Raw genomic sequence first — 15,008 nt, 5'->3', positions numbered from 1 at the left:
GACCTATCTGGCCACAATTAAAACAAGCCCCAGTCCTTCTGTAACACTCTGCACTAGTATGACCTCCTCCACAGTGCTGACATGAAGAACTATCTCCAGGTGAAACAAATGAACTACGAGGTGCAGTCTGAACTAAACTCTTAGTACCTCTACTGTCACTCTGACCGCCCAAGCCACTAATTGACCTCCTATAACTTGCATTTCTAAACTGCACAATAGGGATATCATCTTTATTGTCATTTACTCTGATAGGATCAACTATTCGTCTATTCCTCGACATTTCCTAAAATAAATGTTAGAGCACTTAATTCATGCTAGAACAATAACATGATAATTATCACAAAATTATAGGAAAGCATATCTATCACAAGGAAGAAGACATGCTTGATGAGAAGTCAAAATTTCAAAACCAACAAACAAGACAATACGGATCCTAATGCTCCACTTATTATGAAATTAAGTATACTATTGTTTCTTTTTTAACCTAAAGCTCTGATACCAAGTTTGTCACGACCCGAATCCCGGATCCATGACCGGCACATAGGCAAGGTTCCCCTCCAAGGTTCCGTACCTATGCGAACCCAAACTTACATACAAATTTATCCTAACTCAATCAGAGTTCAACGCAACATTAATAACAAAATCAATTTCATAATATAATTGAATTGTCTTAATACAAGAGTTAATATAATTTCATAGTTTTGGAGCACTAATTAGACATAAAGGAAAATGCACGGATTACAACCAAAAGAGCAGGTTCTGAAGGTCCAACAAAAGTGACCTGCTATCAAGCTATAAGCCTGAAAATGATAAATAATGAGAGTGTGAGTTCAACAACTCAGTGAGTAGATAACGTTCAATATACACACACGAGATAATACAATAATGAGAAATATATATACAAGTATGAATTTAGGTTCTTATAAAAAGGTTTCTCAAATAGGCCATAACAAGAATATCATATGGTAAAATCGTCAGAAAATCAAAATGCAATGAGCATGAGGCTCCGTACTGTGGGATGATCAGTCCACACAGGTTGGTGACTCCCCCGACCAACTAGGGTTCAGATACGATGTGCACAAAGACTAACATTACCCTGTTAGCATGGGTATTCTGACTGACATACCATAGGGTCATAATCATAATCAAACAGACATATTCATATCTCAAGGCTCAACTCATGACATCAATCAAATGAGGAGCTATCAATTCAGAAGTCAATCCAAAATACATACTGGTTCATATCAAGAATTCGGATTCAACGAATGGTCATGCTTATCATAACAAGGATAATAGTCACCAAATATATTACCAAGAAACATGATCCAATTCATATTAACAAATCAAATATTTATAATATTTCTCATGCATATGGAAAATTATCCACTCACCTGACTCGAAAGCAAACAGAAATCAAAAGCAAACACCGAAGAAAATCCTACTGACGTCCTGCCGGTAGAATATCAGGATTATCTGAATACAAAGGAGACATATTCAAGAATGACTCAAAAGAATATATAACCTATTTAATACACTTATTTAAGGATATATTCCATAACCCTATATATTTTTGAACTAATTAGTTATATTCCAAAAACCCAAAAATTAACGATTTTCTCAAAATTTAATCCACAATAAAACAAATAATAAAATTGGTAATACTTCACTAACTAACCCTCAATTATTCATCAAACACATCTGCAAAAGCTAATATTACAGCTAGGGACTAATCTGTAATTTATTATATTTTTAAGGGTCAAATTGTAACTTAATCCATTTGGAGGACCAAACTAAACTTATCATAAATCCATGAATATACTGAAATTCTGACCATAACCAATCCTCATTTCTGTCCAGATCATCTCATTATACTCCAGGGACCATTCTGGAATTTTATCAAATTTTTAGGGTTAAACGGTAATTTTTGTCAAATTGAAGGACCAAATTGAAAGTGTTAAAATTTCATAACTATACAGGAATTCTGCCCATAATTTATCTTTTATTCTGTTCAGAATCTCGGAATATGCCTCAGGGACCAATCTGTAAATTTTCCAAAGTTTGGGGACTAAACTGTAATTTCCACAAATTGAAGGACCAAAATGAATTTTCATCATCTTCAACCTCCAACCCAGAATTTCAACAGAAACCCACTGTTCTTTCCTTATTTCTAACATAATTTCACCATTCAAACAAAATCATAACTCAAAATCATCATCTTTCAATTCAATCTCTCAAAATCCACCAAATAATCCATTACCCATAACAATCAACCCATAAAATTCAATTAATTCATCAATCAAACCCAAAACACAAATTTTCAAAACCCTAACATTTATCAAAATCAAAATTAAAACTTAATCAACACATATTTATATATAATCTTACCTTTAAACTTATTTCCTTCAACTCCTTTCTATTTTTCTTCTAATTTCTCTCTTTTCTCTTCTTCTTCTTTCTCCCTTCTTTCTCCTGCCGATTCTCTCTAATTTCAGATCATTTATTTTGTTTTGTTTTTTTTTTACTTTCTATTTATATTTATCAAGTTTTGTTGAATTACTACACTACCCCTCATTCATTTATACCTACACTTTAAGCCACCAAGGGCTTTATTGTATTTTCCTACTTATTTATTCAAAACATTACAGAGACATCGTCTCATGGAATGCAATGATATTAGGACTATCCCAAAGTGGGCATGGTAGAGAAGCTCTAGAACTCTTTGAGGAGATGCCTCTAGAGGGCACCAAGCTAGACCATATCACATTTGTGACAGGGCACTCTGCTTGTAGCCATATGGGAATTGTGAAGAGAGGTTGGACATATCTCAACATGATGTTTGGTGAATTTGGTTTAGTTCCAAGAGTAGAGTATTATGCCTGCCTGCATGGTTGATGTCCTGAGTCGTGCGGGGAAGCTCAAAGAAGCTAAAGAATTTATTGAATCAGCTGCCATAGATCATTAGATCATGGTATGTGCTTATGGCGAATTTTACTGCCTGCCTGCTGAAACCACTGTAATTATGAATTGGGAGCCTATGCTGGTGAAAAATTAATGGAGTTGGGCTCACGAGAATCATCAGCTTATGTTTTATTGTCGAGTATCTATACTGCCATGGGCAGGTTAGCAGATGTGGTACGGGTTAGGAGGGTGATGAAAGTTCGACGAGTGAGGAAGGAAACTGGGTGTAGCTGGATTGAGCTCAAGAGTCATGTTCACGTATTTGTTGTGGGAGATCAAATACATCCACAGATCGAAGAGATACAAGGGGCAATATGGAGATTAAGGAAACACATGAAGGATGATGTTTACCGACCTGGTCATGATTCAGCTTCTGTGTCTGTGTGATGTTCGTATGACATAAGGATAATAGCTCCATTCTTTCGCCAACTTTGATGGCATTCTCAGCCTACACAGTAGAAATGGATGATTCATGTTGCCAACTCCAACCATTTCAGACTTGAGGCTTAGTTAAGGTAAATCCTCTTTCTTATACCTGATAAATTCAATTTGTCTCACTTCTCGTTTCTAATGACCAGACATCAGATCGGAGATTGGTTCGTAGGTGCTCAGCTGGCAGAGCTGGAAACATGCAATGTGCGTGGCCACAGTGGCCAGATAAGCTGTATTTGTGAAGTGATGCCCCATTGCACCCTTCGTTGGCTGCGAGTTCTGAACAGTTTGCTTTCAGGGAGGGATGGATGCGCGGGCCAGTGTAGTACATGTTGTACAGCTGCTGCATGCTGGGACCTTCTGAATCCTTATAAAGTTGTTCTACTTGCTGTTTGTTAAAACCAGCAGTCTCTAAGAAAATTGTTTTATCGATGTGAATGAATAAAACAGCACCTTTTTTTTTCATTTCCAGATAACCACCACCATTGAAATTAGAATTATACTAGTAACCTTAATTGTTGTGGTCGTGTAATAAATAGCAAGTATTCATTTAGTTTAATTTTCCTAAGAGTTCTTGTTGATGATGATGAAAGTTGTGGAGTGATGCTGTCTGATGTTGGAGACTCTTGGTGACTCTGGCTGCAGCAACCCAAGAGATAAGCTGCCATGCTTATGCGTTTATTTGTGGTTTTGTTCCTTGAGCTCTTACCTGCTTGTTAGAGGTGAGAAGAGTTGCTTCACTCCTTTCAATTGCAGGTAATGTTCTCCACTCGTGTTTTATTTGGTTTGATTTCATCTACGAGGATAAATTACATAATATACACTTTTACATATAATTATAATTTTAGAAGTTAATATTGATTAAGATAAATTTGACTTTGAATTTATATATATATTTTTAAACAGTACCTAAAACAATATTAATTTACGTATTTTTTAAATAATTATAATTTAAGTTGATTGTTCAAGAGTCAATCCCTTCAATCATAGTGCATTGTGTACGTGGATTTCTTAATTATATAGTTTTATTTAACATTGTGATCAAATTATATTTTTTTAAAAAAACTAAAACTAAAACTATCATTTTTATATATTTAGATTGGTTTTATAAATTAAAATAAATTTTTAAAAATAAAAAATATATTATTTTAATATATTTTCAAATAAAAAATATTTCAAAAATCAATTTATACCATAATTTATAATATATTCTCAAAAATAAAAGAAATAAAAATCCTATATTATACAACTGGAACTATACTTTCATCACTTTCCAAAAGTTTCCCAAATGTTTCAACGTTTAGACACGTTTTTATATTTTCCACCCCCAAACTTGTTTCTTTCCCTCATCCACAACAGGTTCATTTCCTTCCCCTTCCATCCCCTCTCCCTAGCGCGCCAAAATCTATCTCAGAAAATCAAATCCTGAACAAACCCTAACCCTAGCAGACCACCAAAAATGGCGCCAAAATCAAAATCCAATCAAGACCCAAATTTCAAACCAGGCTCAAAAGTAGAAATCATGTCGGACGAGGCAGGGTTTAGAGGCTCATTCTACATAGGAACAGTGGTGAAGGCAACAAGAACCCCAGAATTCACAGTCCGCTATGAAAAACTGTTTGAAGATGAAGAAGGGACAAAACCCTTGGAAGAAACCGTTAATGAGTTCCAAATAAGGCCAATAGCACCAAGAGAGAAGAAGAGGGATTTTAAGTTTAGTGAAGAAGTTGATGCTTTTCATAACGATGGGTGGTTTCTTTCTACATATAGAGCTGAACCCTCCATTGCTTCTCCGCACTCGTTTGCTTTCGTTTGCTTATGGCATTATTAGCTCCCGGGAGTTTTCTGTAACCGGTGCATGCATGTGATTCTTTAATATTGGTTTTGCATTTGTTATCTTAAATGGACCACCAACATCAATTGTTCCCTCCTTTTTTGACTCTAGGTTTTTTATAGTCCTTGGCCAAGGACAGGACTTCGGAGCTTTTATATGTTTACTGTTATGAAAGTGAATGCTGCGAAATAGATTTATGCAGTACGCAGATTAGAGTCTACACTAATAATGTCCAGCCACAATAGGTAATGTGTTGATGAAATTCAATGGAATCAAAGCTTATAGATAAAAAAATAGGCAATTTTTGTTCCATGGATCTATAGAGGAAGGTTTATGGAATCATAGCTAGGTTCCGTGCTGAACCAAAATAGACAATGAAAAAAGGCAAAAATGAGCTTCGATGCTTGGACCAAAATTTAGGCAAAATGACATAATCTCCATTAAATTTCCAACTGCCCTTTTCAACTTTTCCCCTGCTAAACATTCCAAGGGAAAATTTCATAATTATCATCCGTTCAGAATTCTGAGATGAGACTCACAATTGATACAAATCATAAACCTGGGATTCATTAAAGGTTAAATTGGAAACATAATTTGATTCATTTCATCTTTTCTCATCATTTTAAGCTAAGAAAGCAGCATGCATTTAGACCATACCAGTGTCCGTGCTGTGATCTTGTCGACAACATGATTGAGAAATGACACTATAATGTACTTTATTACTAGTAAACACTAGCAGGAGGTGATAATACATTGAAATTGATAGTAAGACAGCAGATCTAGGCCACTTAGGTGATAATACATTGAAATTGCTAGCAGGAGGTGATAATACGTGTCACTGAAAACTGAGAAGCTTATTAGGCTTCCTTCACGTCCACAGCTCCATTAACTTCCATGGCTCCCTTAGCTGCTCCTTTACCTTTTTCTTCAACCTCAAAAGCTGATACAGGGAATGTCCTGAAGAGCCCAGTAGGAGTCTTGAAAGTTATCTTTCCAGTTGGTGGATCATCCAAAGAGATATCACAAAGTGTGATCCAAACCAAGAGCTCTTTGGTCTTAACACCAGTCAGTTTCTTGATCTTTTTGGGCTCAACATAAGCTGTGACTTCAGTTGCATAGGAAACAAGCTTGCCAATCTTCTCAAACTTATGGTTTATGCTCTTCTTTTGCTTGAGCCACACAAAACCTGTCTCCCTCACAATCCCACACTCTATAATGTCATGCAGAGGCAGAAGACCATTTGGCAAGCCTACTTCCCTAAGCAGCTCCTGCGATTTCTCTTTTCCCATTTCATCTCCATAGTAGACCTCAGCTTTGGATTTGATCTCTTCTGTGACAAGAGACATTTTCCTCAGAAAACTTGTTTAAAGTTTTTTTAACTTCTTTAGGAGATTACCCTGTGAGAGATGTGTGCAGTAAAGGGTGGAAAGTTGTTGCCTTGATATAGCACCCAAGTTTAACATCTACCCTTGTGTGCATACAAATTTGCCGAAACACCATTTTGCTTGTGGCCTATAAATGTTATCTACGAGTCATTTTCAAGTCAATGGTTCCTGTTTTGTTTAGCAGCAACTTTCTATGGTCATGTGTTTCTTGGGTCAAATCCAAACCCATCAAAATTGTAATTTAGGAAAAAAGAAAAAAAAAAAAAAAAAAAAAAAAAAACAAAAAAAAAAAAAAAAAAAAACTAAAAACGTTTTGAGCAAAGAAAGCCTTGAATTGTCACCTATACACTTGAAGCATCATTGTCTGTAAATTTATATTTTCTTGGTAGAAAAATGCTTAAAAGATGTAAATGTTTGAGATCAATCAAGGGCAAGAACACGTGAATTACCAAACTAAACATGATTTGAAGACAACGTTGTGATTCCAGTCATATAAACTGTGAAATCCATCGCAAAATCATCTTGGGGTCAAACACTTTGTATGCGTGAACATGATGAACTGGATTCGTATGATGATTTTTTCATCATTACACCGTATGTTCTTATCTAGTTATATCATTGGGGTAATATCACTATTTATTTTTTTATATATACATAAAAATTTTAAAAGAATTAGATTTTTGAGTGAGACTATATCCAAGAATCTTTGTGTTTCACTCGTTACCTGATTTAAAAGTAATATTTATAATATTAATAATAATATTAAACTTGTATAATTTAAGTTTAAGTGGATTTAATTGTATCACTAAACCCAATAATCTTGAATGTGGATTTAGCTGAAAAATCTGAATTAACTGAATTAACTTTTTAAATTAAATTAACCGGTCAAACTTGGAATTCACGTGATGAAAGTTTGACAACTAAATAAAAAAAAATTAATAGGTTAACTGAGTTAAACCATCAAATCAAATTAACCTATCAAACCTAGAATACGTATCATGAAAGTCTGATAATTAAATAGAAAGAAATTTAACATTAACAAACCAAATTAAATAAAAAAAATTAATTAAAAAAAATAAAAAAACAAAAATCAGGATTAACTCGTCATATCAAATTAACCTGTCAAACTCGGGATTTGTGTTATGAAAATTTGATAATTAAAAAATAAATTTAAAATTAACAAACTAAATTAAAAAAATGTTAAACAAAAAAAACCTATAAAGGCATAAAAAACAAAACGAAAAAAAACTATAGCTTAGAGTATTTTAGTATATGTTATTATTATTTTATTATGACAAGTATAATTAAGTAATGTATAAGTTATATTATTATTATTGTAATTATAATATATAAATACAGATAGGGGGACAGCTACATGTTTTTCTCACGTTTTTTAAAGTATTATTTTTTAGAGTATTATTTAATATGACGACACTGTGAACAGATGAACGAGACTCGCACAACAATGCCTTCGTGAATAAATCATGTGGTTGAGAAACTAGAATGAGATTGATCCTAACTTGTCCAGTCCATTAAATTGACCGACGGTTTCAACTATAGCAGTCTGGCATTAGTTTTCTGTCGGAATTTTGACCTAACCTATTAAATCGATTCTAACTAAACCAACCGTGACCCTGTTAACCAAAATTAATTTGGATGTTGTAAGCACCAGATGCAGACCAGCATTGAAGAAAGGTAACATCAGTAGGACACCGAAATTGATATTTTGTTATTATTTTGATGTATTAATGTTAAAAATTAAAAAAATAAAAATATTATTTTAATATATTTTTAAGTAAAAAACATTTTTCAAAAAAAATCATCTCCAAAATCGGCTATTATTAGATATGTAAATTAAAAGCAGGTTTCTTCACAATACCAACAATCCAGCTGCATCATCTGGGTTCCCCCACCCAACATGTTCCCTAGATGATGGAAGGTTTTCATTTTATTACCAAACTGGAATGAATGCTTAACCAATCCGAAACAACGTAGTTTAGATTAGTTCGCCACCGTCCAGTGTCACCCTTCATCTATGGTTTACCTTACAACCACAAGTCTCTTTCTGCAGGCCTTGTTTTACTCTGCTCTACGGTCTTCCCGTGAGATGCTAGTTGTAAATGATGGATCAAAGAATTTGGTGAGGGCTATCAACAACAGACTCAGTGCACTGTCATTCCACATTAGAGAATACTATTGGGTAGATATGAGAAAGATCAATGAGATATACCGGTATAAAACAGAAGAGTATTCTACAGAAGCCACCAACAAATTTAATATTTATCCTGAACAAATTCCATCGTGGCTCATGGATTGGATACCTGAGGAAGGTGGATATCTGATTGGCAATCTGCAGCCAGCTCACATGGATTTTAGATTTTTCACTCTTGGAAATCTTTGGTCTGTTGTCTCATCTTTGGGTACCCCAAAACAAAATGAAGCTATTCTAAATCTGATTGAATCCAAATGGGATGATCTAGTGGGAAATATGCCTCTTAAGATATGTTACCCTGCTCTGGAGTCTGAGGATTGGCGTATAATCACCGGCAGTGACCCAAAGAACACGTGAGTGTCTATAATTTTGACTTAAAACTCTTTGTGCATGTGCATGCATTGTTCAATTTAGAATTTTTATTAACTATAGAATTTCTCTATTTGATTGTACATTGCAGCCCTTGGTCATATCATAATGGTGGGTCATGGCCAACACTTCTGTGGCAGGTACATTTGACTTCATTTGCTATATGTATGTTTTGCTAAGGCTTAACAAATTTGATTTGGAACCAGCAGACGAGCATGCAATGCTGATTCATACTCAGTAAACCTTCTGTAGTTTTGTGGGTTAAAATGGAATCTAGTGTCTAAAGGTTTCTGGTCAGTCATGCTAATGAGAAAAGAGTCATGGGAACCCCCATCAAAAAAAAAAAAAGAAAGAAAAGAAATCCAAATTGTTGCCATTTTTCGGAAATAAAATCAGTGTTCCAAAGTGCTGCCATTTTTCGGAAATAAAATCAGTGTTGGTGGTCCAAAGACGAATTATTTTTGTTTTTGGACTTTTCATGTGATGGCTGTTTCTTTTGTCCTGGAATCTCTTGATTGATCTCTGCCCTCTGAATACTTTCCGTTTTGCTTTCAGTTCACATTGGCATGCATGAAGATGGGTAGAATGGAACTAGCTCAGAAGGCTATTGCTTTGGCCGAAAAGAGACTTCAAGTTGACCATTGGCCAGAGTATTATGATACCCGAAGTGGGAAGTTTATTGGAAAGCAATCCCGACTTTATCAAACATGGACGGTTGCAGGTTTCCTAACATCGAAAGTTCTCTTGGAGAATCCAGAGAAGGCATCCATGTTGTTCTGGGATGAGGATTACGATCTTCTTGAGTTCTGTGTTTGTGGGCTTAACACAAGTGGCCGGAAGAGGTGTTCTCGAGTCGCCGCCAGGTCACAGATTCTTGTCTAGAATGATGCCATTCTTTTAAAGGCAGAATTTCTGTTACTGTACAGTTATGTCACTACTATAGACTGATAAAAACATTGATTTACAACCACAAAAGATACAAAGGTATACCAGGAGCAGCATCTTCACACAACTAGACCATAGATCCTGTTTAATAAAACGTTAATTAGCCGACTAATTAGCTAAGTTGATCGGTGTTGTGTTTTCAATGACCTGTGGGACGAAAGCTTTTATGGTTCTTCCCCTTGTCATATTCAGTTTGTATATTATTACTTTGTTCTTGATAAACACATTTCTAATTTATCAAGCTAGGATTTTCTTGGAATTACTTCACCTATATTTTATTTTCTTGTTTAGTGGGCTATACAGTGCATATTTGCTGATAATCACATATTGGGTTTGCATTCTTTTATAAAGAGAGAGTTCTATAGTTGTGAGCCGTGACTATATAACCCAGGTGACTAGTAGGGTTCAAATGCTCGTGGCATAATAGATGGTCAAGTGACATGTAGCGTCTGGATTGATAACAAAGACAGGAAATGTTTTTCCTTGTCTGTAAAGATATAAATTTATTTTTAAATTGTTTTAAAAAAGTATTTATTTTATGTTTTTCTCAAAAATATTTTTTCGATTAAAATTCTTACAGCAAGATGGTATTTGTCACAAGGTGGTTTGTGCATCTCTGGAGTACATTAGAGAATTCGTGAGGATTTTCTTAAGAAAACAGGAAAAACACACCCTTAAGCGTATCTCTGGAGTACATTCAATAAGAACGAGAGAATTTGTGAGGACTTTATTAAGAAAACAGGAAAAACACACCCTTAATTGTAAGGCCAGCCCTTCGACAAATGATGTTGAATAATTGTCTTGCATTTAGCCTTGTACAATAAACAATATGATCTTCAAAATTTTTCTTTGAAATTCCAGTTCTTTCGTGGCTAAAAATAGAGTCTTTGAAGGTGTTGAACGACGGCTTCATAGTCATGACCATTTGCAGCAAAGACTTTACGTCAAGTCGTCGTCTTTTGGGCCCAACAAAAGGAGCCTATAGTAATCATCTTCTTGTGGAACTGGGACAAATGCCAGATTCAGTTACATCAGACTTCTTGTCTGTGTGATCTCGAAGCAGACACCAACATACTCCATACCCTCTCAACACTATAGAATGCTTGAAGTTTAGACTATGAACCAAAAGTACAGACGATGACAATGTACACTAGACATGAGCACAAAAAGACTGCTCTCCGCCAATAACTTCCATCCTTTCCCACCCATGTTGAAAAACTACCTACAGTGGACCCAAAACACCCCGACCCAGAAATCAGGTACACCTTTTAATGCAAAGGGTACCTCCATTTTAGCTACAGACCTCTTGAAATCATATTTTGAAAGAGGCCTAACTAGTCAAGCACGCAACTTGTTTGATGAAATGCCTGAGAGAGATGTTGTTGCATGGACGACGATGATTTCAGGGTACACGCATTGCAATGAATACACTCAAGCATGGAGTGTTTTTGTCGATATGGTAAAGAAAGGAAATGACCCACCAAATGCGTTCACAATATCAAGCGTTCTAAAGGCTTGCAAAGGCATGAAGCGTGTTTTTTGTGGGAGTTTGGTCCATGGATTGGCTATTAAAAGAAGGTTTATGGAGGGTTTTATTTATGTGGATAATGCTCTCATGGATATGTATGCTTCTTGTGGTGTAGGAATGAGGGATGCTTGTGTTGTTTTTCACGATATTAAAGAGAAGAATGTTGTGTCTTGGACTACCTTGATTGCTGGTTACACTCACAGAGGCAATGGCAATCGCGCACTTCAAATGTTCCGGGAAATGCTACTGGTAAGTGGATGAACAAACAACCTTAGGAATAAACTCAATCATGTAACGGACTTAACATGTCAAAAGCAGTACTTTAACCATTATAGCACACAGTGGCCTTAGCTTGTTAAGTGGTTTTAATTTTCATGATGCTATGAATATTGTAGTAATGCGTGACTTTGTTGCTTTTATGACAAACAGGACGGAGTAGCAATGAACCCACATAGCATTTCGATAGCTGTTAGGGCATGTGCCTCAATTGGCTCACAGAATTTTGGCAGGCAAATACACACAGCGGTGATCAAACATGGGTTTGAATCCGATCTTCCTGTCATGAATTCTATACTTGATATGTATTGTAGGTGTGGATGTTTATCTGAGGCAAACAAGTATTTCAATGATATGACTGAAAAAGATTTGATCACATGGAATACATTAATAGCAGGGTATGAAAGATCGGATTCCATTGAGCCTCTATTTATATTTTCACAAATGGAGTCAGAAGGTTTTACTCCAAATTGCTTCACTTTTACCAGTCTAATAGCAACGTGCGCGAATGTAGCAGCTTTGTGTTGTGGACAGCAAGTTCATGGAGGAATTTTTCGCAGAGGGCTTGACAGAAACCTGGAATTGGCTAATGCCTTGATTGATATGTATGCAAAGTGTGGTAATATATTTGATTCACACAAAATATTTAGTGAAATGCCTTGTAGAAATTTGGTCTCTTGGACTTCTATGATGATTGGATATGGGGCTCATGGATACGGTGAAAAGGTTGTTGAGTTGTTTGATGAGATGGTCAAGTCAGGCATCAGACCTGATCAGGTAGTGTTTATGGCAGTTCTAAGTGCGTGCAGTCATGCTGGACTAGTTGATCAAGGCTTGAGATACATCAACTGTATGATAAATGATTATCACATCAAGCCAAATCAGGAGATTTATGGCTGTGTTGTAGATTTGCTAGGGAGACCAGGGAGAGTGGAGGAGGCCTATCAACTAATACGAAGCATGCCATTTATGGCTGATGAGTCTGTTTGGGGTGCACTTCTTGGTGCTTGCAAGGCACATAACTTTTCAAGGTTGGGGAAATTGGCAGCTAAGAAGGCATTGGCTTTGAGACCAAACATGGTAGAGACCTATGTGATGCTGTCAAATATTTATGCTGCAGAAGGCAAATGGGGAGAAGCTGCAAGAATGAGAAAGTTGATGAAGAGAGCAGGGTGTAGAAAAGTGGCTGGGAGGAGCTGGATTGAGGTACGAAACCAGGTTTACAGTTTTGTTGTTGGAAATAAGATGGGTTCTCATAAAGAGTGGGTTTATGAAGTTCTGGAATTACCTGTACAGCATATGAAAGAGGCTGGCTATGTGCCTGAAGTTGATTGCCTAATACATGACCAAGAAGATGGCACTTGATTAGAAGTTGAGAAAAGATGAAAAAGGAAAATTTGAGGCCTATGAAAACTCAACTGTTTGATAAACATGACCCCAAGTTGGAGAAAATTGGAAGAAGGAAAATGTGATGGATTAAGTAAATTTCAATCTTTCTTGGGAAGTTCATCTGTTGAATTTGAAATAATAAATGGCCCATACCCCTACATATTGCAGGCATCAAACAACACAGGTGCATGCTAATTTTTGTACATTTGATAAATTCATTCTTATCTATCATCAGTGGTAATAATTTAAGCTGAATCAAATTGGAGCTAGCTGAAATTTGTGACCCCTTATTTTTTGTACTTAACTTTTCCTGTACTGTTTGAATGCAGAAATCCACACACTACCATCTCAAACCAAAATTTCAAAGGAACTTGAGTAATCTTGTGCTCTGTGTAATTCTTTATATGTAATCAGCTTGATGAGGAACTCACAAACCAAGCAGCGGAAACTTCCACACTTGCGCTGAACATCCAGGTTCTTTCAGCCAATTTGAGCAAAAGTAGCCAACACATATTTTTGTCTATTTCCTGAATCATGAAGGATCCAGTCTTCACTGCACATTTGCAGTATAGAGATAATGTCATGCATGAGATTTAAAATGGGGGATGACAATGGTCAGCACCACTAGAGATGCATCTAACGATCTCAAAGGAGCCTGGTTCAGCCTCCAAGCACCTGCAACCAAGTGTCTAGCTAGAAGGATACCATGATAAAGAGCGCATAGTCAGCTGTAGTGTTAATAGTTTCACTAAGATAAACTGAGAAGCTTTGAATCCAGTTTCTGATATAGTCTCTTTGTAAGTCATCCGCACCAGCCTTTCTTCAATCATGTAGGAAAACTTGGGACGAGGGCCTTCTCTTCATATTTTCTTTTGTAATCTAACCATTCTCTAAATTATTCTTTTACTAGAACTAGCTTGTGTTCCTGCTGGACTTGAAGCTTGAATTAGTATTTTTTCTTGTTATTTTCCCCCCTTTCAGGCAGCTTTTGCAGCAAGGAGGGCAGGGAATTGGTGAGTCAAAAAGTGTGATGAAATCACGGGTTACAATTTGATGGTGCAAACTCAAAAAGGTAGAAAGGTCATTTCCTCAATATGCGTCATGTATTTGATGCGGGACAAAGGAGGTTTGAGGATGAAGTAATTAACCATGAGAGAAAAGAAGAAGCCAAGAACAAGAAGAAGCCAAACAAAAAGAAAAAAATGATTGAAGAGAGAGAGAGAATGGAGTATGAAAAATTTGTAATTCTGTAATTTTTATTTAATTCAACAACCATCTAATATTTGAAAGAATGCAATACAAATATTAAAACTCTAAAAAACTAGCAAATAAAATCTATTTAATATGCCCCGGCTAAAAATTTAAATAAATTAAATAAAAAAATAAATTAAAATTTATTTTTTAAACAGTTTAGGCTATTCTTCATTGTTTATGACCATACAAATACGAGTATATAAACAATACCTTGAAATTATATCCACCAACTTTTCTAAGATTAAAGAAATTGGATTTTATTGAGTGGAATTTAAAGATTATAATTAAACTGTCGTGATGTTTCTATAATAATTTAAGTATAGTCTGAATGTTATTTAACTTATATATTATTATTTGTTGATGCATTATGTTGGGTTTGTACCTAGTGAGTTTATTCTTTTTGGGGTTCTTAAAATTTGTAGTGAT

At 35.5% G+C, this 15,008-nt stretch overlaps 3 protein-coding genes across 3 annotated transcripts; 2 read left to right on the top strand and 1 right to left on the bottom strand.

Annotated features, from left to right (window-relative positions):
- Nucleotides 1–5,765: 5,765 nt before the first annotated feature.
- LOC105125178 (uncharacterized) lies at nt 5,766–6,654 on the bottom strand. The gene is made up of 2 exons (XM_011025508.1): nt 6,060–6,654; nt 5,766–6,015 (listed from the first exon to the last, which is right to left on the bottom strand). The coding sequence occupies exon 1, from the start codon at nt 6,568–6,570 to the stop codon at nt 6,082–6,084; it is 489 nt and encodes a 162-aa protein (XP_011023810.1). The 5' UTR covers nt 6,571–6,654; the 3' UTR covers nt 5,766–6,015; nt 6,060–6,081.
- A 1,990-nt stretch (nt 6,655–8,644) lies between these two features.
- Nucleotides 8,645–10,397, top strand: LOC105125253 (alkaline/neutral invertase CINV1). The gene is made up of 3 exons (XM_011025619.1): nt 8,645–9,174; nt 9,282–9,330; nt 9,746–10,397. Exons 1-3 carry the CDS (start codon nt 8,645–8,647, stop codon nt 10,070–10,072), a joined length of 906 nt encoding a protein of 301 aa, XP_011023921.1. The 3' UTR covers nt 10,073–10,397.
- A 449-nt stretch (nt 10,398–10,846) lies between these two features.
- PGN (Tetratricopeptide repeat (TPR)-like superfamily protein) lies at nt 10,847–14,240 on the top strand. The gene is made up of 2 exons (XM_011025509.1): nt 10,847–11,912; nt 12,093–14,240. Exons 1-2 carry the CDS (start codon nt 11,292–11,294, stop codon nt 13,302–13,304), a joined length of 1,833 nt encoding a protein of 610 aa, XP_011023811.1. The 5' UTR covers nt 10,847–11,291; the 3' UTR covers nt 13,305–14,240.
- The last annotated feature ends 768 nt before the right edge of the window (nt 14,241–15,008 follow it).

The sequence above is a fragment of the Populus euphratica genome, unplaced genomic scaffold, assembly GCF_000495115.2.
Source record: "Populus euphratica unplaced genomic scaffold, PopEup_1.0 scaffold28.1, whole genome shotgun sequence".
NCBI lineage: Eukaryota > Viridiplantae > Streptophyta > Magnoliopsida > Malpighiales > Salicaceae > Populus > Populus euphratica.
Note: the sequence above shows the minus strand (reverse complement) of the source record. Positions and strands in the feature narration are given on the sequence as shown.

Coding starts and splice junctions, on each gene's coding strand:
- LOC105125253 (XM_011025619.1), top strand. CDS start 8,645: ATGGTTTACCTTACAACCACAAGTCTCTTTCTGCAGGCCTTGTTTTAC. Junction 9,175..9,281: donor GGCAGTGACCCAAAGAACAC/GTGAGTGTCTAT, acceptor TGTACATTGCAG/CCCTTGGTCATATCATAATG. Junction 9,331..9,745: donor GGCCAACACTTCTGTGGCAG/GTACATTTGACT, acceptor TTTTGCTTTCAG/TTCACATTGGCATGCATGAA.
- LOC105125178 (XM_011025508.1), bottom strand. CDS start 6,570: ATGTCTCTTGTCACAGAAGAGATCAAATCCAAAGCTGAGGTCTACTAT.
- PGN (XM_011025509.1), top strand. CDS start 11,292: ATGAGCACAAAAAGACTGCTCTCCGCCAATAACTTCCATCCTTTCCCA. Junction 11,913..12,092: donor TGTTCCGGGAAATGCTACTG/GTAAGTGGATGA, acceptor TATGACAAACAG/GACGGAGTAGCAATGAACCC.